The sequence below is a fragment of the Malaclemys terrapin genome, chromosome 18 (genome assembly GCF_027887155.1).
Source record: "Malaclemys terrapin pileata isolate rMalTer1 chromosome 18, rMalTer1.hap1, whole genome shotgun sequence".
Classification (NCBI taxonomy): domain Eukaryota; kingdom Metazoa; phylum Chordata; order Testudines; family Emydidae; genus Malaclemys; species Malaclemys terrapin.
In genome coordinates this window covers 4,881,600-4,908,713 of record NC_071522.1, presented here as the reverse complement: position 1 = coordinate 4,908,713, position 27,114 = coordinate 4,881,600, and the positions used below count along the sequence as shown (strand labels likewise).

The 27,114-nt window shown below is 41.1% G+C and overlaps 1 protein-coding gene across 3 annotated transcripts; it reads right to left on the bottom strand.

Moving 5' to 3' along the window:
* Positions 1-5,621: 5,621 nt before the first annotated feature.
* Positions 5,622-26,578, bottom strand: RAD51C (RAD51 paralog C). Of its 3 annotated transcripts, XM_054008340.1 has the most exons (10): positions 26,417-26,578; positions 24,002-24,260; positions 23,557-23,723; positions 22,762-22,895; positions 20,198-20,329; positions 16,927-16,993; positions 13,234-13,294; positions 9,926-9,986; positions 6,539-6,670; positions 5,622-6,332 (listed from the first exon to the last, which is right to left on the bottom strand). In XM_054008340.1, the coding sequence occupies exons 1-9, from the start codon at positions 26,532-26,534 to the stop codon at positions 6,566-6,568; spliced, it is 1,104 nt and encodes a 367-aa protein (XP_053864315.1). In that variant the 5' UTR covers positions 26,535-26,578; the 3' UTR covers positions 5,622-6,332; positions 6,539-6,565. The 3 variants fall into 3 exon arrangements, with proteins under 3 accessions (XP_053864315.1, XP_053864314.1, XP_053864316.1); XM_054008339.1 differs by having other exon boundaries at positions 5,622-6,670; XM_054008341.1 differs by lacking the exons at positions 5,622-6,332; positions 6,539-6,670; positions 16,927-16,993.
* Between the last annotated feature and the right edge of the window lie 536 nt (positions 26,579-27,114).

Sequence of the window (27,114 nt, the reverse complement as noted above, 5' to 3'; positions counted from 1 at the left end):
AGTTAAATTGAAAAATCCACACCCATGACCAACGTAGTTAAGACGACCTAACCCTCAGTGTGGATGGCACTAGGTTAACAGAAGAACCCTTCTGTCAATGTAGGTACTGCCTCTCGGGGAGGTGAATTAACTAGGGCAATGGGAGAACTCCTCCCATTGCTGTAATGAGTGGCTATGCTGAGGTGCTACAGCAGGGCAGCTGTGTCGCTGTCGCATTTTAAGTGCAGACGTAGCACTACTTAGATTTGAAAAACTATTAGAGAGAGATACACAGGAGGGAGAATGAATGAAAAGCAGCACCCCAAGAGGCCTACCCCTGGAAACTAGTTGCGAACAGAAGAAGAAATACTGTAGTAGCAGAGACAAACATGTGTTGTTTCCTTTTAAGCAAAGGCAAAGATGTTGTGCCAGAAAATCATGTGTGATTGAAGTGTGGTTGCAGATAAGTGCCAAAGGGATGGTTTCTGTCTCTTGGAAACACTCATGACCACACCATGGTCGTGTGTGCTGGATGCTGTCAAGGCCTGCCATCATACAGGCGTATACTAGAATCCAGTAAGTTCCCTCAGAGGCTGATCCACTTCACTAATCAGTCACTCATAAGAGTATCAGTTTTCTCCCCCCCCGCTAAATGGAGATGAGTGGAGCAGAGCTCTGGGCTATCAGCAAACAACAAGGCTTACTGACAGCATTGCTGTGCTAGGCCCTGCCTTCATACTTTTCATTTTTATAGCACCTGTCATTTGAGATAAAGTTGTGATATTTTAATCACTAAGAGTGAAATTCACCCCAGTGCAGCGGATCCAGTTTCATCCTAAGGTAAGAGAGAGGTTAAGGGCTAGATTGTTAAAGGTGTTTAGGCACCTAAAGCTGTGGATAGGTGCCTGGTGGGATTTTCAAGAGTGATTTCAGTGGGAGTGAGGTGCCAAGATGCTTTTGAATATCTCACTAGGTACCTCTCTACACAGGAACATATCTTTAAATACAGAAATGTATAAAATGAGTGACTGTGTTGGAGAGATTAATACAACCTGCTGTGTAATGTGTTCCAAATCTTTTACCAGGCAAATGTAAGATGAGGCCTGTGGTGGTGTAAAGGGTGTAACTAATTGTTATAATCTTATATTCACATGCAATATTTTATAAGAGGCACAATTGGCATGTAAAAAAACAACTTGTTCTTTTATCCAGAAAGTTATTTTTGTTTAATTTATGTTGAGAAACACTGATCAAATGTATTTGGTACTTTGCTGCTAAAACTCCAGTGGTTGATTTGGGGGGTTAAAATTAATCAATGTGAGATACCATACTAAATTAGAATTTCACCCGCATAACTGCAAAGAAGCTGCATGGGAAGTGCCAAGATCTAGTAAGAGCCACTTCATTATCTCTCCATAGTTTCCTTTCTTTCTCATATGAACTATATTCAAACTTTATTTTTTAAACATGTCCTTGCTTTCTGATTGGTTGAAACCAAAATTATGTGATTTCTGTAACCTGACACTTATCCAGTGTCCATTGAAGTCAATGGCAAAACATCCACTGACTTCACTGAACATAGAAACTGGGCCTTAATAAAATGAACAGCAGGCAAGAATCAGCTATAAAATATTGCTTGGAAAACAATGCCCTCAGGTAAGACATAATATATTGTCCTGTCGAAAATACAGTAATCTTTCCAGCAAGATACATTTCTATTCCTTGTACAGTAATTTTCATCTCTTGCTCTTAGCACTGATAACTATTTGTATAATTTCTACATGACTATGTAGACTAGTATTTCTATAATATTACAGTAGCACAAATGTTATTAATAAAAATATTTCTTGCTTACAGAAGACAAGTTTGTAGTTTGGTGCTTTATAGTGAATATATTTATGGGTAAAATTCACTCAAGCCCCACTGCCTTAGGAAAAACAGATCATTCCAACCCTCATTACCTCATAAAAGAAGTTACAAATATAATCACTGTAAATTAGGGCAGAATAATACTGTTTAATGTGTCTTTTTACCTAATTATTATCCTGAACACAGTATAAACAGTCCGCTAAAACCTTGGTCTCAGTGATTTCTCATTCCAATTTACACATTTCATACCAAATAAAGATGGGCTTGGGAGGAAAGGGGAAAGGATTTTGCCATGGACAATCTATCAGTGAAATGTCTTACAATCTCATTCTAAACCTAGTCCTAAAAAAGTACATTAATTTTGTAAGTGCTGATAGTGACAAAAGTTAACTAGTCAACTAATCATTATTATAAATGACTAATCTCATCTGACATGAGATTTTTTTTTTTTTTCCCAGCACCTCTCTCACTCAATGTCCACATGTTGTTTAGAGTCAAAAACTTGAACCTCTCCCTCGGGATGACTTTAACAAAGAGATCACCAAAAAGAGAAAGTTCAGCTCAAACCTTCTCCCCGGGCTTGGCTGCCTATTGGGTTCCTATGTGTTGATTGGTCAGCCCTAACCCTAGAACATCTGTCTTTACAGCACCACTCCCACTTTCCTCATAGCTGTATGGGGCAATAAGATACTTGGCTCAGTGAGTCAGCACAGCAGAACCCACTTTCCAGCAGCATCAACACTTTCTTATAGCATGAGAGCCAGATAAAAAAACATTTTGGGGTAAGAGGATTCAGCTGAGGAATGAGCATCCAGAGTCTGACCATCTGCAGGGCATGCTGCAAACTTTTTATAAAGCTTTCCAGCCATAACGAGCTTCCAGTATCCACTGCCAAAGAAAAAATACTTTAAATTCACCAATAAGTGAGCTGGTTTCACATTTTAGATTTTTTTTCCCCCCACTTTGGCACTCTATTCCAAATTTTGACCTCAACAGGGACAGGAGTTTTGCCATTGACTTAAATGGAGGCACATTTGGTCTCAACTTGAACCCTGACTCCACATCTAGTCAAAGCTATTCCACCCCCATGCATTTTAAGTTTATTCTTCTTGGAAACTAACTGGTTTCCCAGTGATTCTTAATGAAAAAAGCGGTTTTCAAAGTAGAGAACACTTAGAGTCAGGAGGAAATACATTGTTAATTTTCTCTTCCTAGAATAAAGAATTTCAAAGCAGCATTCTGCTGCTAGGTGAGGCACATCACAGTCACCATGTTTTCTTACTGCCAAACCCTGTGATAGAGACTGGAATTTTGTGATGGTAACACAATAGCTCCTCACACCAGAGGCAAGTTTAATGTGGTAGTGCCAAACTGAATAATAGTAAGCTCAGCCCCATCTTTACGGTTCCTGCATTTAGAGATGACTGGCATTCAAGCAACAAACCAAACAAGCGGATATTTTTGTTTTATTCAATGCTGCAAACTTGGCTGGTTAGTATCTTAATTTGTGCAATCATAAAATTCCCTCTTCACTTTTTTTTTTAATCACACTGCTGCTTTGAAGTAATATACAAAGTGCAACAAAGGATTCCAGCCTCAAAAAAACATAACCAGAGAGTTAATTGGTGAGACAATGGACAAATTTTTCTCACTTACACAAGTATATATCTGGAGTAGCTCAATGGACTCCAGCAGAGTTTCTCATGCAGAGGAGTATTGAATCAGGCCCACTACATCTACTTTTATCTCAGCCATTAGAGCCTTCTCTCTAGGGCTAGCCTATACCAGGCATTTTCACTAGTGTAGCTATAACAGTGTAACTGTCCCAGTGGAAGTCATACACCAGTGTGGTTTACTCCAGAAATCTCTCTTCCCCTCCCTTCTCCCACCCCCCCCCAAAAAAAAGGCAACAACCCAAAACAGTGGAAGCTACTCACAAGACCACATTGCCTTGAGGGGGTGTTCTGACTTCTGTTAGCCACTAAATTATTATATCCGACACCTTTTAGAACAGTGCAAAAATCCATCGGTTATGAAAACAAAAATGTATTCCTTTAAGCTATCCTTATGTAATATGCACTTTCTAAAAAAAATTAATCTGGTTGACACCAGAAGCTATATTTTCTTGCATAAAGCTAATGTTCTGAACACTTCTACACCAAACAGGTCTCCCTTGATATTTAGGCAACAAAACAATATAAAAATACATATTAGTGTAAATACATATTCTTGTAAAATCAGAGGGAGTGTATTTAATTATTAGAGGAACAAATTGGGAGTCAGGAGGCTTGAGTTCTATTCCCAGCGATGCTAGTTAAACTGTGTGACTTTAGACAATTTAATCTTTCTACCTCTCAACTTTCCCATCTGAAAATGGGGATGAAATGACTCACCTAGGAGTTTAGAAAGACCAGGTGGGTGAGGTAATATCTTATATTGGATCAACTTCAGTTAGTGAGCGAGACTAGCTTTCAAGCTTACACAGAACTCTTCTCTAGGTCATGGAAATGTACTCAGTCTCACACCTGAATACATTGTTTAGGAGTTGTAAGGCTTAACTGACATTTGTAATTGACTGAGATCTTTAGATGAAAAATGCTATGGATGATGTGATCCAGTGGCTACTGTACTGCATTAAGAGTTAGGAGACCTACCTTCTATCCCAACTCTGCAACTGATCTGCAGTGTGACCTTGTGCAAGTCACTTTACCTGTCTGTGCTTCTGTTTCCCCGGTACGCTTTGTTTGTCTTATCTATTTAGATGGTAAGCTCTTCAGAGGAAGGACTATTCTATGTACAATGCCTAGCATAATGGAACCCTGGTCTCAGATGCGGTCTCCAAGTGCTACTGTAATAACTAATAAAAATAAGTAATCTGAATTTTTAGCATTAAATATGAGAGATCTTTAAATACTCCCCTTGAAGACAGAAATTGTTGCACACTTTAAACTAGAATAAGGTAAATTAACTGAAACAGAGAAGACTTTTTTCATAAATATCCTTACAGAGTAGCAACCATCAGTATCTACATCAGTAGTAATCCAGCGCTTTTAAAAATGGTGCTACAAGACCCTTAATCAATGCAGTTTTCCATGTGGCTAAGCAGGCATGCGCACTGTGTCAGACTCCCCCTTCTCTAGCACTGCAAGACGTAGGAAGCTATTATTCCCAAATGAAGCATTTGGTTGCTGACATCAGATGCGGTAGAATCCTTTTGTTTGCCTGTGTCTCCTGCATTGCAATGTTTGTCTGAGTCACAAGCCCCGCCGTCTTTCTTCCTCTGCGACATAGCTCTCCCTGATTCATGGATTTTTAATTTTGACAATACCTGATTCTCATGATGGCACCTGAATATTTTTCCCCTCAGTATTGTATTATGCAAATTACATCTAAACACTATAATGATCCAGAAATCACTGTCACTCTCTTTTTCAGCATTTTAAATAAAGAAGGAGGTTTTGTGACTCACATTCAGCACTGAATTTTGTTTCAAAGCAAAGTCAATTTTAGGATGAATTACTAAATTAAAAATTATAGCTACTGACTCCCACAACTTGAATCTCCTATTTAGGCTGCTGGCTAGGTTTCCCCGGCAATCAAGTTAGCAAGTTCTGTGCTTCAAGGGTGTCAAGTAATACATACATACTCCCCTTGTGGTAAATATTTGCTTTTGTATTTAAACCTTATAAAATGCATCCAGATATTCTGGTAACCAGCAAACCCCCCCCCCCCCCCCCCCATGTTCTTGCAATAATTAATATTTTGAATTGCCATTCAGTCAGTCAAGGTTTATTTTCTGTGAGAGAGGCCAGATCTTTGCTGCATTGACAGTGGGTACATTTATGTTCTTCCCTTCGGTTTAGATTTTGGAGCTGCTAGTACACTGCTGTCTTTTAAGAAACATTTCTCTTTCCTAAATTAAATTAGGACTACACACAAAACATGCCCTAGTGATTAGGATCACCATACTACTAAATCCTTTATTAGAAGAAAGACAGAACAGAGGCTGAAGACTATCCAGCCATGTAGATTAGACCTCAAATGTTTCCCATTCACCAAGATTGGGTTTTATCCAGTACAACAATTCCTATGTCCTTCTGCTCCAGTATGCTGTCTCGGACCATGGCCAGTAACAAATGCTTCAGCTGTTAGAAAGCTTTGATTGGTCTCCAACATGGACATCACAGTAGTTAAGGGCTAAAGCCCTGATTTAGCACAGCACTTAAACACATTCTTATCTTTAAGCAGGTGCTTCACTTCCATTGACAGAGGCCCTTATCCTGCAGCTTGTTCCATATGGACAGACCACTGTATGGAGCCCTAGTGAAGTTCAGCTGCACACAGAAGCGAATGCACGATCAAGACTTTGTCATCTGATGTACTGAATCGGATCCCATTGTTCCATGGAGCAAGTGTTTCTCTCTCTCGTGCTCAGACATACAAGTAGCAGCTATAATATTCTTCAACTAAAGAAGCTGAAGCCCCTGATTGTAGAAAACATTTATTAGTAAAGCCAAATTAGGTCATAAAAATAAACATTTTTAATGGCACTGCCATTATGTAAACTTGGATATTCTGGGTTTAATATTAAAGTAATTTGGGACACAGCAGTTTTGGTTTAAAATAGTCTCTCAGGCTCCCCTGGATGTTGAACCAATGTTTATAGTACAAACATTTTCATACGTAACACCTTTGTTGAAGTTTATCCTTTGTATCACTATTGTTTGTCCCCTTCTATCCGTGGCCGTTTTCGAGGGTTAATTTCAACTTCTGCTGGGATCTGGCTTGGAGGTGGAGGATGCACATCCCGGAAGCCATGAGGCTGTAAGATACAAACAAAACCAACAACAGTAGTGGACCTGACTGTGATCTCAATTAAAGTGGTGAGAATCAAGAGTAACTCGAAGTTAATGGAGTGACACTGGTGCAACCCAACATCAGAATCAGGTCAGAAAAATGTCATTTATTTTAGAAAAGTTGTTTAAAGTGTTCCTAATCCAGGCTAAGATCAGAATTATAAGGAAGTTCTTCCATCTACAGGCCAACTAAAAGTAAAATGAGAAAAGAGAGCTTATAAAGATATTTTCCTATCCCCAATCAGGCCATCATTTTCCTTTTGTCACTAATCACCACTATGGCTATGGAGCACTGCTACTTTGTAAATTAACTTACACTGCCTATTGAATGCCAAATCCTTTGCTTCTTACTCAAGCAAATCTCCCTCAAAAGTGAGACACAAGCCCTGAAGGATTCAGTGCTAGAATCACACTTGCACTCAAAAACGGGAACTTTTAAACCCCAGGACAAAAGTTGGGGTTTTTTTAAATCTGAAAATTGCAACAAGACACCACATTGTTACAGAAAAGCATGTCTGAATCGGTCTTCTCAAATTGCTCAGATCATCACTGCAGGAACAAGAGCGCTTGTGGCCAACAACTGTGATTTATGGGGCATGCTGGGATGTACCTCATCTGCCAAAACCCAAATGTGGGTTAGAATGTGGAAGTGACCAAAGACAGACACAGGAAAAAAAAATTGAGATCTTATAGTGAGGATTAATTTGTTTAGCATCAGTGGCAGTTGCTTTAGGATTAGCTCATGGTTCAGAATTTCTGGATTTAAAAAGTTTACAAATAATAAAGGTCCAGAAAATGAATTTTGTTAAGTGTGTGTCTTATTTCAGACACATGCATGTGAGGAAAAGGGATATTACACACTATGACGTGGGAGGCCTGGATTTGGCTCTCTATCCTCCTGTCTCCAGACTGACAATGCTATGCAGGAAGCATCTCATGCTGATCTCTCCAGATAGTTAAGGGTCAGTGCTGACTCTCTCACAGTTGTTCTCTGATGGAAGGATTGTGACTACAATGCAGGGCCTTGGAGAAGGAAAGGGGCTAATCAGGAGAAAAAATTGCTGCCAGGATCCTGAATGCTCAGGGAGACAGATGGAGAAGCAGAGAGCATTTCTGAAGAATTGACATTTCAGGTTGGTGCAGTGTGAAAAATCAGGTAGAATTACTATCAAGTATGTGACTTTTATAAAAGGCCAGTGGGTCCTATGCGCAAGACCAATTCAATCCATGAAACAAAGCCAGTAAAAAGGTTTTGACTGAACTCCAATCTCTATAGATTCTTGTGTATTTCTAAATGTCTCACCACATACAGTTTACTGGGACTTTATTTTTAAAAAATAAAATTAAAAATTAAAAAGGAACAAATAATAAGAGATCCCACAAGGGCAGAACTTGTACCATCCACCTGCTATTTTAAGCATCTCAAGTGTTCTTCTAAACTGTATAATGGGGAATCTTAAAGTTTAGTGTTTCACTGCTGCTTGCATCTAATCTCTGCCATTTACCTTCAGCATAAAGATTGACCTATAGCCAAGAATTCATTTAGTCTAACACACTAGGCTCCTAGGTGAAGCATTCCACTAGTTATGTAAGCAGTGGCATGACAAAGTATGAAGTGCTTGGATACCTTGTGCATGTGCTGAAGGCACTTGGCTTTCAGCCTCGTGCTTTTCAGTCATCAGAGAAGAGCTATCATTCTTGTATAGCTTCATGAAGTATGCTCGTACTTTTAGACAGGGATAATGTGGCCCCACTGAGTTATTCTTTAATTTATCTCTATTTTACAGACAGGAGAATCACTAAGGATAGTTAACGTTATAAACCAGTTAAAAGGGAATGTCATCGCCAGTCCTGGAGACCTGAAGCTCTTGTGTTCATAGAACTTAAACAATCATTGGTCACTCAAAATTACAGATTTTGTGTCAGTCTCCCATTGCTAAATTACAAAGTGACAAAATCTGGGAAAGTTAAGTGAAATGTCATGCTGAAATTCATAACACTTAGCACTTAATGCTGAACATGTAAAGCACACTAATTAATGAATCCACAAAACCCCTCTGCGACAGCTAAGTATTATCCCCATTTTACAAGTGGAAAAACTGTGGGACAGAGATGTGAACTGACTTGCCAATAACCTGGAGGGGTGTCATTGTCCAGATCAGAACCAGGAGTCCCTAGTTACTAGCCTGTGCCTCAGACCACACCCTTTTGCCTGTCTGTTTACAGGCATGGAAGTGCCTATAACAGCGTTTCTCAACGACCAGTCTGTGGACCAGCACTGATCCCTGAGATCTCACTGACACAATTTAAGGAAGGCAGCAAGACGGTCCCTGGTATCAAAAAGGTTGAGAAACTGTGGCCTATAAGACCAGCTTTTTGTATCTTGGTGTAGATATGTTCTATCATATATTTTGCAGCATTGAATGTCTAACTACTAAGATGATATTTAAGAATAGGTACATAGGATGTCGACCACCAAACCTGAATTTAATGGAAGAATTAGATACAGAATTTATCACTCATGGAATTTATCTATCCTTTGAAATCTATGCTGAAGAAGTTCAACAAGACTAAAGGACAAACCTGGATAATCTAAAATTTCAACCAATCTTTGATAACCGTGCACTCAAGAGAGCCACATTTTCAGATTGTATGGAGGGATGGAGTGGAATTGGTTTATTTTACAAAATAAATCTGACAGGAAAAGGCACCTAGAAATATGACTAGAGGATTAAGATATGTTTTAAATGACATTTTTTTCTCCCAAGGTTTGTAAATGAAATGAACAAAATCTTTGATTTCTGTTCACTATGAAAACCTCAGATATTATGGACACCATTAAAAATCTGCAAGAAATGCTATGGCAACATGTTACCATGAGCACCTGTGACAAACAATTATTACATGTAGCTACCTAAATGATAACTGAAGAGATGAGTTTGGAGTTCATTTAATCTGAACAGAAAGATAATAATATTACTTTGTACCTATATAGTGCTTTGGATCTGTACATCTACTAGCACTTCATAAAGGTGAATATCACAATAGGTAATTTGTCACTCAGCATTGTATGAACGTGGCTACCTCCAGTATTGTCTTGCACTCAGTGTTCTAAAGGAACAAATTGTACACTCAGAGCTGTAGACACACCTTCTGCAAGCTTCCTTTTGGATAAACCCCACCTCCCATCACTGAATCTTCACCCCAAAATGAATACTAACTGTAATATGGAAAGGTATGGTCGACTCCTTCTGACTCGGTGATTTGTACAATGTTGCCAACCTGGTCAAACAAAACAGGTTTTGTTAGTATTAGCAAATATACCCTGCTAAAAGATTTAGCAAGGTTTCACAGCGCAATATAAAGCAAACTTTAGGCTTTTAGGGTCAGATTTTCAAAAGAGCACCACATTCAACAGCTCCCATTTAGGTATCTAAAATAAAAACTACATTTTCAAGAGTTTCAGCAGTGTTCTCAATGGGAATTCTGGGTGCACAGCACATTGTCTATTTAGATTGTGAACTCTTTAGGGCGGAGACTTGCTTCCTTACTCATATGTACATGAGGTGCTGTTGGCCCTATGCAGATAATAATGGAAGTGTTTCACTTCGGAAAGACATTGAGTACAATTCTACTCTACTCCATTAAGCAATAGATTTGGCCTTGAGAAACAGCTGACAGACTGGTTTAACTGTATCTAGTACGTTCCAACAAGCTGGGAAACAAGCAAGGAGTTTTTCCCCAGATGTTTCTCAGGTTTATACATAAAATGTAGTGGCTAGGGCATTGGATTAGGACACAGGAGACCTTCATTCTATTCCTAGCCATACCACTAACCTATGCAACTTTGGGCATATCGCTTACTCCTGTGCCTGTTTCCCTTCTCCACTCTTTGTCATTCTTGTCTATTTAGACTGTAAGCTCTCTGCGGCAGTAATTATCTCTGTACTGTGTTAGTACAGTGCCTAGCACAATGGAGCCCCAATCTTGGCTGGGGCCACTACGTACCACTGTAATACCAAAAAAATAACAACTAGAAAATATCTGAACAGCAAGAGATTTTGTCCCACCAGCCCTGTGAATGCATATCTCCCTAAAGCGTATACGCTCCCTTGAGAAACATAAGGAAAAAGTTCTGCCTTGCAACAATTTGTCACCTTCCAAACTGTGATACCCTGCCAAGGATCCTGTTAATTATTTTTAGGGTTTTTTTTTGTTTTTCTCCCTTAGGTGCCATTCTATTAGAGAGCACGTAATTACAGCCTGAGGAAGAGTGCCACTTCATATTAACTATATAGGGAATTCCTTAGAACATTTAAGTGTGGGTTGTACTTTACAAAATAGCCTAAATCTCAAGCAGCATAAGCCATGTTTTTATGGCACTCAGTTGGAGTTCTGCTAGCTGCCTCTGAGTCAACTGGGTCTGTTCTCACAGCAACAAACCCCACTGTAATTAAGCACTGAAATTTCCATTGCTGGCAGGGTGGAGAGAGAGGCAGGTATCATGTTTAACCAAAGCATAATGGACAAGGCAGGAAGACACTCTAACAGTCACATGAGCTCCACAATAACAGCTACAGAAACAAGGATTGTTAGCTATATCTGGATCATTTACAGATACAACAGAATTTGTTTATTGCTGTTTGTTGCATGTCTAAAATAGTCAATAGCACTCAAAACTGTAGCAGCTTTGCAGGTCACTCATAAGGAGATGCATGCCATATATAAAGGTAAAGAAGAACATTGTTCTATGCATATTGACCCTTTCTGCTTTCTCTATCTGCTAAATATACCTCAATCGTTCCAGTGGGTTCATGAAGGAGGCAGGCCTCACAGTCAAAATGTCACTGCAAACTTTATTTTCAGTGAGTGTTTATGATTAAGAACTTTTGTTCCATCTGGAGTCCACATGCTGATGCGGCTTCCCTCTTCCTAAGGGGCTTTTTGGCTGATCAGGGATGTCAAGTTAACTCCAAAACAAACAGCCTGGTGTAATCACTCCATGTCTCTCTCAAATGCAGAAAGAAGGAAAAAAAAAAAAAAAAAATCACAGCTCTCTCTCCACAGTTTAAAAAAACAACAACAAAATCCCAACAGCTGGTCTAGTTTGTTCATTGTTTGCAGAGGATTAGGGAGTAGAAGGGAGGTTTTATGCTGCCATAGTTATATCTACACACTGATATTATGTGCAAGACAAAGTCAAGCAAGCAGATAACAGAAGTGGGCTAGGAATATATAGGAAGGAAGGAAAAAAGAAGTGATGGCGGGGGAAGTCACATTGGAGCAGACAGAAAGATAAAGTCGAACTGCTCCCTTGGGGGAGGGGGGGGGGGAGTCACCCTCTTTGTTTTGAGCCCTGAAGGTTCCCCTTCAATTTCCCACCATCTGTCAGGAGGCGAACTAAAGGGAGCTCTTCAGAAAGGAAAGGGGTGCTTCAGTTTTTAGTACGGAGATCCTGCTTTGGGAGGCAGAATGGTCCAATGGATGGGGCCAGGGATTGGGAGGCAGAAGATCTTATTCTTAATTAGTTTTATTACTGTAATGCTGAGTTATGGACCAGGACCCCATTGTGCTAAGTCAGTGGTTCTCAAAGTGTGGGTCAGGACCCCAAAGTGGGTCACGAACCCATTTTAATGGGGTTGCCAGGGCTGGCGTTAGACTTGCTGGGGCCCAAGGCCAAAGCCCAAACCCCACCACCCGGGGCCAAAGCCTGAGCCCTACCACCCAGGCTTTGGCTTTGGCCCCCGCACCTGAGGCAATGGGGCTTAGGTGGGCTCAGGCCTCAGTCCCCCTTCCTGGAGTCATGTAGTAATTTTTGTTGTCAGAAGGGGGTCATGGTGCAATAAAGTTTGAGAACCCCTATGCTAACACACCGGCTTGCCCAAAATCACACAAAACTTCTTTGTGCGTCAGTTTCCCCACCTGCAAAGTTTGTCCTGTTTTTTTTAAAAATACAGGTACTCTACTCCTGTCGGCCCCCCCACTGGCGTGATCCCACCCTGCTGGTGTCACACACCGCCCCCCACCATGCATTTCAGATAATATGGCATCTGCCATGTGGCGTGATCTCACACATACTATGCGTGAGGTCAAAAGAGCTTAGAAGTGCAAGAACACTGTTTTCGCCCCACTACCTTATTTAGTGAAGCTTTTTGAGGTGTATGGATGAAGAGAGCTGTAAATGCCAAGTACAGTTTTTTATTATCCACCAGTCTCCAAATTGCTCTTGAAGCTGATGCCACCAGACTGATATTTTGATGCTACATGACATCCTGTCAAAGACATAGTGTAGTGCTGCAGCATGCTAATCACATGGGGAGGGAGGAGTTTGTCAGAAAGGTGACCACCCTACTGACAGGCTGACCTAGTAACCGTTGTAGTAGGGCCCTACCAGCCCAGAGAATGGAGACCAAGACCTGAAATCAAACTCAGATCCCACTTGGCCGCTGGGTTCAACCTGAACTAGATTCTCAAATGGAAGATGCGGTAGGCACACTTTGTAAATTTACTAGCCTGTACTTTCACTTACCTCTGTTTGTTGTCCCAGTGGAAGATTAAACGGATGGTAGCAGCATGTCCCCAGCTTTCCCCTAAGAGAGATAAAAAAAAAAAAAAATCCCACATGCTGCTTTATTGTCTCCTACAATGCATTAGCATCAATACATTTAAACAGCAAATAAAAAAAGTCATTCATCCACAAAGATGACTGAACACAAACAAAAGTGATATGACTCAATACCCCCAGAAATAAGGATTCCTTAATTATTTTATCAATTTGTAAGGTCAAGGAATAAAATCTACTCCCCTGGATTTTTGTGTGTGTGATTTTAAGATTGAAGAAATACCTTTATATTCAGAAAAAGGTTTTATATACATTTAGCAAGAGGACAGACACCAGTGATAGCATGAAAGTATGACTAAGAGGAGCCTTCCCATCTTTAGAGAAAAAAGTATAGTGGTTATATGGCTGCATCTAAATTTAAGGCAGTTATAATCTGGCTCTCAATTCTATTTGTAAACGCACAAACTTTGCTATTTTCCTCCCAAAATCTTGGATCATAAGAAGGGAATATTATGACCATTAAAGTGTTTAAGACTGTTATGCTAAATCCTCCATTTCTGAGAGCCCTCCTCTGACTTATTCAAGAAGTAGAGTAGAATGCTCAGAAACTTGAGAAATTGGGGCAATTGCCACATTTCAAGGGAAGTAATCCCATTATTTCTGTTCACATCTAACTGCGAGCTGAAGTGTGAATCAATTTATAGATAGTACTAGCAGATGTCTTTCTTTGTATGTTCCAGGAGACATTCTGTAGTCAGAAGATGGATTGGATTTTAAAGCAGTCATCCAGTTAAGTACTGCTAGCATACCCTATTCATCCAAACACAATCCCATAACTTCTGAGTCGAGTCAGTATATTTGTCGGTCTCTGACCTGTAACCAGTTCCATCCCATCACATCTTCATTACTGCACACAGAGGGGGGAAGCAATAGAACTCTGATAAAAGATCCTCAAATTAAATTGCTTAATACACCTAGGCCTTCAAGGCAACTTGCCAGGCCCCATTCCATCATGCTAAAGCAAGATTTAAGGTTGTGTTTCTTGGACATGGTTCTCAACTGGAGGTCAGAACATGAGTTTTACAAATGGGTGCAATTTCCAATTTCCATGCACATTTAATTAAAAAAATGACAAAATGAGATGCTTCTGAGTTAAACTGGCTGCAGATTAATATTGGACCTAATGGATAAGTATACCACATAAAAATGTCTAGGGACACCCATCTTAGCTCTCAGCAGTAGGAAAGAAAGCAGCCCCCTTCCTAGAAAGCTCCTGACTTAATACCTTCCAGCATCTGGGTTTTATTCATAATTTAGGGCTTCCCTTCCACTAGGAAACCGAACAACACTTTAGGGATTAAAGCTCTTGTGAACTCTTAAGAGATTTTTTTCTAGGGCCTACTAATCAATGAAACAACATTCAGTGCGGGAGACAGAAGACAGACAACCAGAGGCAGCAGGGCTGAAAATCGCTGACTTGGATACAAATAGATTAGATGCTAACAAGCCATCATTCTTTGGCTGTAATCAACATTTGAGGAACAAGTTTACTTTAGCCTCATTATGAGACCATTGCCATAGATGTACCATCTACACAGTGGTTCTCAACTAGGGGTACATGTATCCCTAGGGGTACGCAGATGTCTTCCAGAGGGTACATCAACTCATCTAAATATTTGCCAAGTTTTACAACAGGCTACATAAAAAGCACTAGCAAAGGCAGTACGAACTAAAATTTCATACAATTACTTGTTTATACTGCTCTAATATACTATACACTGAAATATAAGTACAATGTTTATATTCCAATTGATATATTATTATTATATGGTAACAATGAGAAAGTAAACAGTTTTTCAGTAACAGCATGCTGTGACACTTTCCTATTTTTACATCTGATTTTGTAAGCAAGTAGTTTTAAGTCAAACTCCTGAAAGGGGTACAGTACTCTGAAAAGGTTGAGAACCACTGATCTAGAGGGCCTTCAGATCACTCTCCTAATTCTCCAATGCAACACTTAAAATAGGTGGATCTCCAGAGTAAATACAAATCAAATTGCACACAGCCTTGTGCCACTTCAGAATCCTCAGCCTCTGAGCTGCAGTTGCTTAACATTGAAATGTGGCTGAGCAGAGGTCCTTAGCCTGAATATTTCACCAGCTGAGGACAAACCTTCACTGTAGCAGGATATGCAATTTAGTTTAACAAATCTATATAGCTGCACACATATTTAGGGCAGAGTCACATACAGTTTATGTCTTCTGCAATGGGGAGGCTATGTCACAAAATCCTTAATTTCAAAACTGTGCACAAGACAGTTTGTGACACCTTGGGAATATCACCTAAATGGACTTCTTTCACATTCTTCACTGTCCTATGACCCAGTAAACAGAGCAGTTTTCCCAAACACTGGGTGTTAAACAAGGTTAAATCTATTAGCTTTAATTCATTTTGAAGCAAGAAAGGCTGCCAAAAATAATGAATACAGCTGAGAGCAGGAGGTAAAGACGACAAAGGGTCAGATACTGAAAGCAAGGTCTTTATCTGCATGCACAGTTCAAAATCCAATGTTGTCCAAGGAGATGCCTTGTATTTGTTCATTTTATCTTACTTCTGTGCCAAACGATTCAAGGGCTGAACATTCATTGGGAACATCTTTCCCTCCCGCCTCCCCCCCCCCCCCTCAAATAATCAAGACAATCATTACTTGATTCACAGAAGGTGAAGCTGTATGCAGAGAATGTTTCCCTGTTTAATTACAACATTAAATATATTTACAACATAAACCAAGAAAGAGGAAATTTAAAGCTTAATTAGGCCAAATCTCCATCCTTCAGGCAAACTGTTCCAGTCTGCCCTGCAAACACAGTAGACAGTCCCATACCCATACAAATTACTCTTGTGTATCTTTACTCTGCTTATAGGATAAATCAAAGTAGAGTGCCCCACACAGAATCTCCCCACCTCTTCATGATTACACAATGACAGGTTATCTGATAGTTCCAATGCGTGCACCAAATCTGAAACACTTTTGAAAACTATTAATGAGTACAGTTTCAAAGGTTTACTTTGCCACTGTGTTTGAATATATTTAGGGGTGTGGATGGGAAGTTCTCAGGCAATTGTAGGGGAAGAAAATGAAAGCATGGTGGGGCCATTACCCCTTATGTCTTTGTGGGACATGCTGCAAGACATTAGCTTCAGATTCTGGAAACTAGCTACTGTACCCATTTAATAAAGCAGTGAATCTATACTATTTTCCCTCAAGAAGCAATTCAGTCAAATTTAGGAGTCCTAACAAAGGCTCAAACTAGTAACATTCCCAATCTGCAACTTAAAAGGTTACAAAACATCGCTTTCAAAACAGAATTGTTAAAAATTAAATCCTTTTTTAGGCTGGGATCTCAGATGCCATATTTGATTGTAGGATTAGTTTTAATAGCAGCAACTGAGGCCTGTAGTGAAAACAATATAGCTTGTTGTATTTCAGGTCTCTCCATCAGCAGCACTAAGTCATCACAGGTTCAGGTAATTTTACTGCCAATACTCAGCATTTTCCTGCAGCCACAGAAATTACAGCCAACATTTTCAGGTTTTTGTTCACGAAAAACAAACATTCAAAGGATATCATCATTTTCAACTTGCTGGCTAAACACCTACCTAAAGCAGGTACCAACATGGACTGACTTTGTCCAATCCTTGTTGTCATTTGATTTGTCAAAACTACCTAAAGGGGAATGAGGGGGGGGGGGGGGGAAGAGAGAAGGAAAAAATAAAAATACAGGGAAACTGTCATGTAAGAAAAGAAAAAAAAAATGATTTTCCAAGTCTGCATCAAGAAAAGCTATATTAATAATCTAATGCTGCCATTATTACTCAAGCAAGACTCCCACTGACTGCAATGGGACTTTTGCACAGTAAAGAGAGGCTGCGAACATTTACGGTATCATTATCCAGAGCAGATTAGTAGAACTCTGCAAAAATATTTTCAGTCTGCTAAGGAGGGGGGGGTTGCTCTCATTCAGGACTGTAGCTCTAAAGCTAAACCTTCTCATCCTAGATGCTCAAACATCTTACAAGCTAGTACGTTACACAGACATCTAAACAGTAGTTAACACAAATTCTATTATTCACATACATAGGCCCTCTGGCAAAGGGGTAGACATCATCCAATGTGCCATAAATGTACACAGTGATGTACAAAGTGAGCATGTTCTCTGCAATTAGCAGAATCCCTGCAGCTTCTAGTCTAAAAATGCGCAAGTAGGTACAATACAAAGCAATACGCAAGAGAACAGACAGAGTGGGGGAGTGTTTTTACAGCATGAATCTTCGTAGGCGGCTCACAGACAGTTTAGATTAGATTCCTGGTAGAATGGAGGTAGTGGTGGGGAAAGAGATAAAAAAGGAGCAAGAGAGGTAACAGCTGACTTGGTACACTAGATTTGGTAATTTTGCAGATTTTCTTCATTGTAATATTCATTTCAGTTTACTGGAAAAAAAAAAAAAAACAGCACCTATCCCAAACCCAAGTCTTTCAGTGTTTGGTTTTATTACTGCTGTACAATTCTTGCCTGACTAGTTAATTCATTAGATGATTTCCTATACATTGTGATTTATCATGTCATATCAAGGAAAGAGACCTATATGATGAAAGCTATTCTCTTTCAAGTTCACAAGACAACTCATGTATGGGCTGGATGGGAATAAAGAGAAAAGTGTACAAAATAAATACATATATCCCCTGGTACCTACACATGAAGGAAAGCCCTTCATAATTCATGTGTGTGGCTTACTGTCACCAGCAGGCACACATGTATTACACTGGCAGAATGCAGTTATGCGGTTTTCCTCCCTGTAGTTATCTAAGGAAACACGGGGGAGGATTTATTTTTAGCAGTACAGACAAAAGCCAATTGCATGACAGCAGTCTGGATGACAGGGAATCAAGTCACCTGGCAATTGTGTGGACAAGCACCATTTTGAGACTGTGGAAGCTTTAATTCCTGAACAATGCTTCTTTGTGTTGTAAGAGCTCAAAAAACACCCCTATATTTAGCTGTAGCTCCTGAGTGCCATCTGCTGGCTAGTTGGCTGCACATTTGCAGACTTTCATACTGGGGTAAATGATGCAGAAACAATTTACAGGCAGGAAACTATGGGTTTCCATGGATGCCAGAGCAATGAGCCAAACCACAGCAAAGAAAGTGGTTTTCCTCCCTCGATGTGGTCCTTTCATGAAAACAGTAGTTATTTCTAAACCAACAGGCCCAATCTAAGACAATTTAAGGATTCCTAGTTTATTTAAATGTGTGCACACATGTGGGGAGAAGAAGCTGAAGGCACAAGCTCTAGCTCTCCTTTTTCTAGATGTTTTTAATAAGAGAAGCTACCAGTGACAAAAGGCCAGTTCAACTGGGCAGAATTAAACATCTGTGAAAAGAACTTCACTTTAAGTGGTGTTTCACTGTAACATAAAACAGATGCCATGGGAAAACATTCCCTCTTGACCTTACTGATGATGGTGGTAGACTCTCTTCTGCACCCCCTCCATCTCTACAAGGCATATGCACCTCTTCGGTCCCCTCAGATGGAGAGGGCGTGGTCAACTTTGTGTGTCTTTGCCCCTTCCTTCCACAGGTTAGTAGCAATTTCTCTTCTACTGTTCAGCCAGAGCAGAGGAGAGGGGAGATGATAATCCCCGTGGAAGGACAGTAATAGTCCTCTCACTAGCAAGCATAGTGAAAACCAGTTGTTGCAAAGTGAAACTTCACTGTAAGCAGAGAGCATAAGAAAGGAAAGTCCACTGAAACACCATGGAACTTCCACTCCACTACCAGCAGGTTTTATTGTATCTGCTATCATATTTAAAATTCCTACCCCAACCAAGAGGCACGAAGAAAGAAAGTATAAAATAATATAGGCTTCTACAGATTGGTATTTGATAACTTAACTAAGTAGATTCATAAGATACTTCTCAGGTCAATTTTACTTGTGTAGCCAAGTCCAAGAGAAAGACTATCTAATTGTCCACCCTTTGCTTCGTGTCCTTTCTACAGCAGATTCTGCTTATTGGCAATCTCTCAGATGCCAGCAAAAAGTTGCCATTATCCAGTTGTTGCTAATTAGCGGAAGGCAGCTTTGCAGGGCTGCAGTCAGGGAAGGCACCACTGGAATGTGTTTTCCCTGGCTGCAGCCCCACAAACATGACTGCGGGCAGAGCAGCAGTGGGGAGGGGAGCTGCAGCCCAGATACTGGGGCTTTCTATGGTGTGTGGAGATGCTAGGGGCTCAAGGAGCTCCAGGGCGCTCTTTCTGCGCTCTCTGGTGCTTGGGGCTCAGCATGTCCCAGCACTTCCTTTGCTGGGAGCAGCCCCCCAGCAGGGCACAGCTCAGGGAGAGGTACTGTGCAGCTATGCCATCTGGGCTGCAGCCCTCCCCACCCTGTTATTGCTCTGCCCACAACCTCCCCTCCCAGCCCAGAGCTCCTGTGCGGGTTCTTTGCACAGGATAGGTTAGCAGAGCTGCAGCCCCACAAGGAAGCTCTAGGACATGCTGAGCACTGGCCGCAGGCAGATTTGCAGGGTTGCAGCCAGGGAAAGCATGAACCAGCACAGCCTTCCCTGGCTGCAGCCTCACAAACTTGCCTGCAGCTGGGGGCTTTCTTCCAAAAAACCACTGCTAATATCCAATTCCATTAATATTAAAGTTAATGGTACAGGATTGGTTTCCAGCAAAATGTTGCTATTAACAGGTGGTTGTTAATATCCAGCTACTGTATCTGCTAACAGGCAAACACAAGTTTCAGTTGCATGCCTGCAGTTTTATTTTGCTGTTTTCAGGCCTAGATAACCGCATTAGTAGAGTCCTGTTGTGAACTTTGTGTATTGTAAAACTGCATCTCCTTTGACTCAACTCACACCCAAACTCACAGCTAATTTATGACCATTTGCTATGCTGATCAACTGTTGTGCTAAGCCATTCAGAAGCCGCGTTCGCAGTGAGAGGTCCTCAAAGTCGTGCCGAAAAGGAAAGGCAATTCCATCCACGATAACCAATCGGACCTAAACATAGAAAGCAAAAAAAAAAAAAATGGTGTTAAGCTTGTATTCTATAAACTAGTGATGACATCCAACAGAATATTTCAAGTGTATCAGAATCTATTTCATATTAAATAATTAAAATCTTCTATTTGCTATCTATATGTGTCCAATAACCAATAATACACTAAGATAAACAGCTGGACAACATTAGTGGTTGAGAATGGAAACAGGAGAAGAGAAAGTTAAGCATCAGTTACTACTTTTCAGCCTCCTCAACTTTAATTCCTATTATTTTAATTTCAACCTCACAAAAGAACAGGATGAACTTCACTGTTAAGGTAACTGAGGCTGTAAGCAGAGCTCAAGCTTGGAAACATGGATTTTAACAGAAATTTACAGATATACCAGGCACTGCGCTATGGAGTTCAGTGTCTGTCTCCCCTGTAGATGTTTGCTTTGCTGAACAGTTTCTTTTGGAGCATTCATTAGCTAAAACTAGAATACAAACACTGCTATAGGCTCATCACCATCCATAGCAGATGAGGATTTTGATTTATTCCAGCTTCATTTGCAATAGCTGTTATGATGGCCAAAACTGCTTCAAGTATAGGAGGGAGACCTGGTAGTCTTGTATTGTTCAAGTGCCTGGTTGCTAAAACAGCAGAATCATGGGATTCTGCAAGTTCTTGCATTACTGGGCAAGGCAACAGCTTGAAAATTACAATGGGAAAACCTTGTTGTTGTACTATTGATTTAACACATCACTGGAAAATAGCTTTAGGGCTGGAACGTACAATCCTGCAGCAAATGTCACTTTGGGAAATGGCACTGGGAATCCGACAGGAAAGAAGAATTTGAAATGGGAGGTGGAGCTGAAATCATCAGAATTAAAACAAGACCCCCTTGCTTTCTCTCATTTTTCCCCAGGGATTCTCTTTCATAAGATTCTGTCTGGTGCCTCATATTTGGCTATAAAATTCACTCCTGCCCTTACAGGAATGAGCAAATCAGTTTAACAGTACAATAATTCAGTATACTAGAAAGGCAAATTGTATTACCGCATCTACATGCCTATCCGATTAATAGATACTGAGGTACGATGGTAACTTACCAGATTTCTTTCTATTGCATTTGTTACAAAATTAGCAGAATTGTGGGTTTAAGGCACTCAAAATAGACAATAACCTAATCTTGATAACAGTTGCCCTGTCCACACCACGGCTAACCCAGTCAAGCTGAAGTTGTTTTAATTCCTATAAATCATAGTCTTCTCTGTAGTGTAGACAGTACCTATGGAGGTAACTTACACTGCTGCCCACCAAGGCTATCTAGAAAAAGGATCCATGTCATTCATAATACAAAATAAAGTTAGGAGCTGTTCTGGAGTTCCCAGGCTGTGTCTTAGCTCTGAGGCTGCTTGGAGGGATTGGGCCACTTTTAACACAAAATGGCACTGCAACTGTCTGTTAGGTCACGTATTAGACTGGAGAAGAAATCACCAGAGTCTTGTAGCTCCCAACCATCAGAATATCAGATTCAAAGCCAAGCATCAATAATCTGCACAGATGGCACAACAGAATAGCAGCCCTTTGCCACTGTGCTAATGAGGCTGTGTGCTCTCCTGGGTAGCCAACACAACAAGGAACCTTTAGTACATGGCAAAGAGAGGGCAATATCAGAGGCAAGTACAACTAAAACTAAAAAGTTCATCCAAAAATGGAAAATTAAGTATTAGCTACAACCTGTATCCTGGATAACATTCCTTAACCATAGTCATTTGTACTCTGTTACACGGAGTCACAGAGCAGCTTGTTGGGGAGAGATTTGCCCTGAAGAATCTAAACATCTTGAAAGGAGGTGGAGGAAATCTGCATTGCAATATTGTTACACTCAGAACCTAGGCAACTTTTCAGCAGTTGTCCACTATACAATTAAGCTGCAGGCTCAAGTTGCTCATAGCAACAGAAAACGTATTGAGAGAGAGAAAAGAGTCAGCCTCTGGCTGCCATGATGCTGATAGGTTCTTTTGGTGATGGATGCTGTCCTTGGGGGAGAAAACTGGCACTGTGTCATCCTGGCATCATTACATCATGTTGATGAAATGCAAACATGACCTAGAGATACATTTTCCAAGGGCACCTGTTGCACTAAGAAAATGTAGTATTTGTGGTGTGGTGCCTCAAGAGTCGTAGCATTAGGATGGAGATTAAGCAGGTTAAAAGGAAGGAAATTATTAGGAAGAGGAAATTGGTAGCAAGAACTGAGAGAGAAAGAAGCACAGATTTTTACATCTGAGGTTAGGCAGCAGTTAAATCTCAGTTCCCAGGCTCATGGTCTGCTTGGAAACTCAGATTGATCAACCTTTTCTCACACCAATGAACAAACACTCATTGTCTTCAATACAACTCCAAATACGTAAGGTATATTTCAGCTAAGTCTGCAGTAACCCTTACCTTTGAATGCTCTGAAAGGAAGTCTGGGAGGAGGTAGACCTGTGCTAGCAGCTCTGTGTAGTCATGACAACGGAAGTAATAGATATGAGAAAGAATACTTTCAAGGGAGAAAGTCTCCAGGGATTTTTGAAAGTCTGGGGGGAGACAAAAAAAAAAAAAAAAAAAATCTGTGCTCAACACATTATTACTCTCATCATTCCTCCAACCCCTGTCTCCAGCACCTAACAACAAAAACAACATTTGAAAATTTGTAAAAAAAGGAAAAGGAAGTTATCGGTCAACAATTAAAAGTGGAAGGAAATTTCCTTTCCATCTGTCTTGAAAGTGGGCAGCACCATCACCTTCTAGAAATTGTATCAGAAGCTGTCTCAGGATATGCACACACATTCACTGAAACCTGCAGAGAAGACGGATGCAAAAATAATAACCAAGTTTAAAAAAAAAAAACAAAAAAACAACAACAACAATTTTGTTCAGTAATATAACTGTCAAGCCAGCTGACCAAAATGACATTAGTCAAAATTAACCAGATAATATTTAATGTGTGGGTTCTAACTCATGTGATATAGGTGTCCGCTCAAATCTGTTAAACATCAACAAGTTCTTTGCTCAATGTGGTCCTAATATTCATATGCCAAGGCTGCTGGACCTGACAACTTGTCCTCCTAGCTATCTATATGTAAAATAAACCTTTTAAATGCAATACAACTTGCCTACATGTAATTAGTTTTGCACATACACCAGTATAAGAATGTTAGCCTACCATGCTGAAAGGAACACGGCTTGGTAATATACCTTCTTCCTGATGTGTTTCAGCAATAAGCTGGCAGTGCTGAACACAGGCAGCTGCAATGTCTACCACTCTGTCTACCATAAAGCTTCCCTCTGTATCAATGAAAACTGCTTCTCCAGCAAGCCCCCCAAAACATTCTGGAATCTGCACATCTACTGCCAGCTGCATACTGTCAGAAGAAACAAAAAGAGTTAAAGACAGAACGATAATTAAATAATAATATGTCATTATCTACAATCCTCCACTCCCAATTTATCTCTAAAGTGACAGTTAGTTCTGGTGAGGGGTAAACTGAGCAGGAGATATTACCAGTATCAAGATATTTCTGTAATACACCATGGAATCTGGGGTTGCAGCCATAACAACAAGAATAAAGGACTTTGGCCATAGTTACAATCAGTATTATTAAATCCCTAGTTGCACAGAGGTAATATACAAATAAAATACCATAACTGGGTTTTCCCAACACCTGGTGCTCCACAGATCTCCGTGATTTTTGTTAGTTGCACACCACCTCCCAGAATATCATCTAAAGCTGAACAAAAGGTGATGATGAAGCCTTGTGCCTGTTCTTCTGCCAAGAGTTCTAGTGCTGTGCATTTCCCAACAGCTTCCGGATCACCAGCAGTCTTTGTTGCATTACTGTGACATTCTCTTCTTACAATTTGCAAGGTTTCTAGTGCCTCCTCTTTAGAGATTCCAATTTCTGGAGGGGAAAAAAAAAAAAAGAAAAAAAAAAAAAAAAAAAGCATGGGACAGTTTATTTTTACAAACAACAGGTCCCAGTATAAATAGAGAAGACCACTTCTGCTGGATTTATAGGCTCTGCAATTAGACCAGTTAAAAAGACTTCCCAAAAAGTATTAATATTTTTGGAGTAATGATGGAAACAGACTACTCATGCTGACCTATTTGTCTCCATCTTTGGAATAAAAACTAGTGGCCTGATTTTTAGAAGTACCAAGAACTCACAACTCCCACTGAAGTCAATGGAAGCTGCAGGCACTCAGCCCCTCTGAAAAAAATCAGATAATAAATTTCTTCTTCCAATCACTTAACACCAGCTTTCTTTAATATTCATTCTCTTTTGGTGATGACAGGATTTTTTTTCAGAAGATAAAGGTTCACATCACGGCCAGAAAAGCAGCTGACTACCGGTTTCTATCCCACTAGAAGCTCATCATACCAACATGACACCACTAATAAGATCCGTAGGAGCTGAACCAAACACAAAGAAAGTGACTCCAACAGCAATTAATGTGGTTTGTTCAAGTTCAGGTGGGAGTGTGCATGCCAAAGAAGGGACCTCCAAATGAGAGACCAGAAGTGACCTATGTCATAGATTTGGATGGGAGTTGGGAAGACAAATTTCCTGTTGTCATATCATCAGGGACTAATGTAGTCAATTACTGCTCACTTGAAAAACACATCTTCTGGTTAATGGCTTCAGAATCACAGGTAATGAAGCAGTTTTAACTAAATTACAGTGACACCTAGTGGTCATAAGCAGCAAATAACACAGAAGCATATTCAAGGGCCTAACACCTATTTCAAATCCAAGTGAAGTTATACACAGTAATGGAACAATGCAAGATACATTATATATATATTTATCAGAAATATTAAACTGCCCACCAACTAACAGATATATTTATTTCACTTTGATCTGAGAAATGAGAAAAGATAAAAGCTGAGATACCATATTTCATACATTTATCTTAGTGGATTGGAAGATCTATTCTAGTTTCTTGTGATCTATTCTAGTTCCTTTGTAACCAATTTCACACCACTTTACTTGGTTTAGAACCTGAGATGTATGGGGGTAACCTGTTACAGTTCTCCTTTCTCAGTGTCTCATTTCCATTTAGTTCTCAGCAAAAGTAGGATCCTCTGTCAAAGAGTCAGATCCTTTTTACTGAGATACAGTATAGGTAAAAATAATTAAACATGGGAAAACGTTTTCCTTTCACTTCTTCAGACTTGCATGAAGACTGGATGAGATAAGACCCTTCTCTCAAAGAGTCCAACCACAGTACTTGAGCACTGCTGAAGTTAAGTACTTTATACACGTGAACTAATTAATTAAACTAGTCAGTTGTTAAAACCCCATTCTTACCAGCAAGGTGCTAGCCTGGTTTCCCATGTAGGCGGGGGAGCTCTGTTAATAATCAATGCTCAAAATCACAGTACAGACTGGGGGAATTGGGGGAGGACATTGAAAGGAGCCCCAAGAAAAGCCCTAAGATAGGGAGGGGAGTGACGGAAGATGAAACCTGGGCTATGGTGTCTGGGGATGGAACAATGAGGGGAATCCCAGACTATGGTACCTAAGAGAGAACGCTCCCAAGAGTAGAAAAGTGGGGAGGTCCCTGGCTAGAGGGGTGCTTGGGGGTGGGGGTGGCTCAGGGTGGCACCTGGCCCATAGAGAAGGGTCTTGAGGAGGATGAGAATGTGCCTAGGTAGAGGGTAAGGAACATAGGTGCTGGAACTAGGGGTGCTGCTGGATTGAAGTGGTTTCCATTATGTACAGGGTTTACAATTTGGCTCTCAGTACCCCCATTATAAAAACTGTTCCAGCACCCCAGTAAGGAAGGAGTCTTGGGGAGAGAACGACGGCCAGGGAGTGAGGTTCGGTGGGGGCGTAGATGGGGCTTTAGAAGAAGTTATAGAGTGGGCAGACGGTCCGGGTCCGCTGGGAAGGGGCAGTCGGTGCGTGTGCAGGCCCGGCAAAGAGGAGGGGCAGAGGGGGTGCGAAGGGGGAAAGCGCCGCCGCTGGGCTAGAGCCTAGCAATTGAGACGCGGGGTCGGGGCCTTGGCGGGGGATAAACCAGACCCCTCCCCCGATGGGTCCCAGTCCGGTACCTTTGCTGAGCTCGCAGGGCCCGATCTCCAGCAGCTCCTGGGCCGTCTGGAACCCGGCTCCGATGAGCTTAGCCCTGAGCCCTGGGGCTAGGGGAAAGCTGCCCACATCCCGCTGCATGGTCCCCAGGCTGGGCCCAAAGCCTCCAGAGCTCTAGGCCTGGGCTCCGCCCCGGCCCGCCCCCGCCCAGGCCAGTCCCCTCCCCTCCCACCGACCCGGGATCCCGCCCTGCCTTTCCCTCTGCTCGGCCCCCGGCTAGCGACTCCGGCCGGGCAGCAGGGAGCTTCTACAGCCGGGGGAGGGCGCACGGTGCGAGCCATGAGGCACTCAGCCTGCTGGCTCATACTGGCGCCCCCAGACTGGGTGTATATAGCGGGTCCCAGGTCAGGTGCCAAGGTTAGGTTGGGCACCCCTGAAAGAGGGGCAGCCTTAGGTGCTGCTTGCCCCCAGCCCTCTACCCGCTCCCCCCCCCCCAGCTTTTGAGACATATCTCTTTCACCCAACCGGTGTTTGTGCTCTGTCCTTTATAGATAATCATCTCTAGGGGCAAGGGCTGGCTTTGCAGCGCCTAGCAAATCATGGGCACCATTGTAATGAAAATAGTAATCATCTCTCTTTTGTAGCTGGATGTGCAGCAGTGCAGAAAAGAGGTGAGGTGAAGAGCTAAGTTCCTCAGCTCTGGTATAAGCAATGATCAACA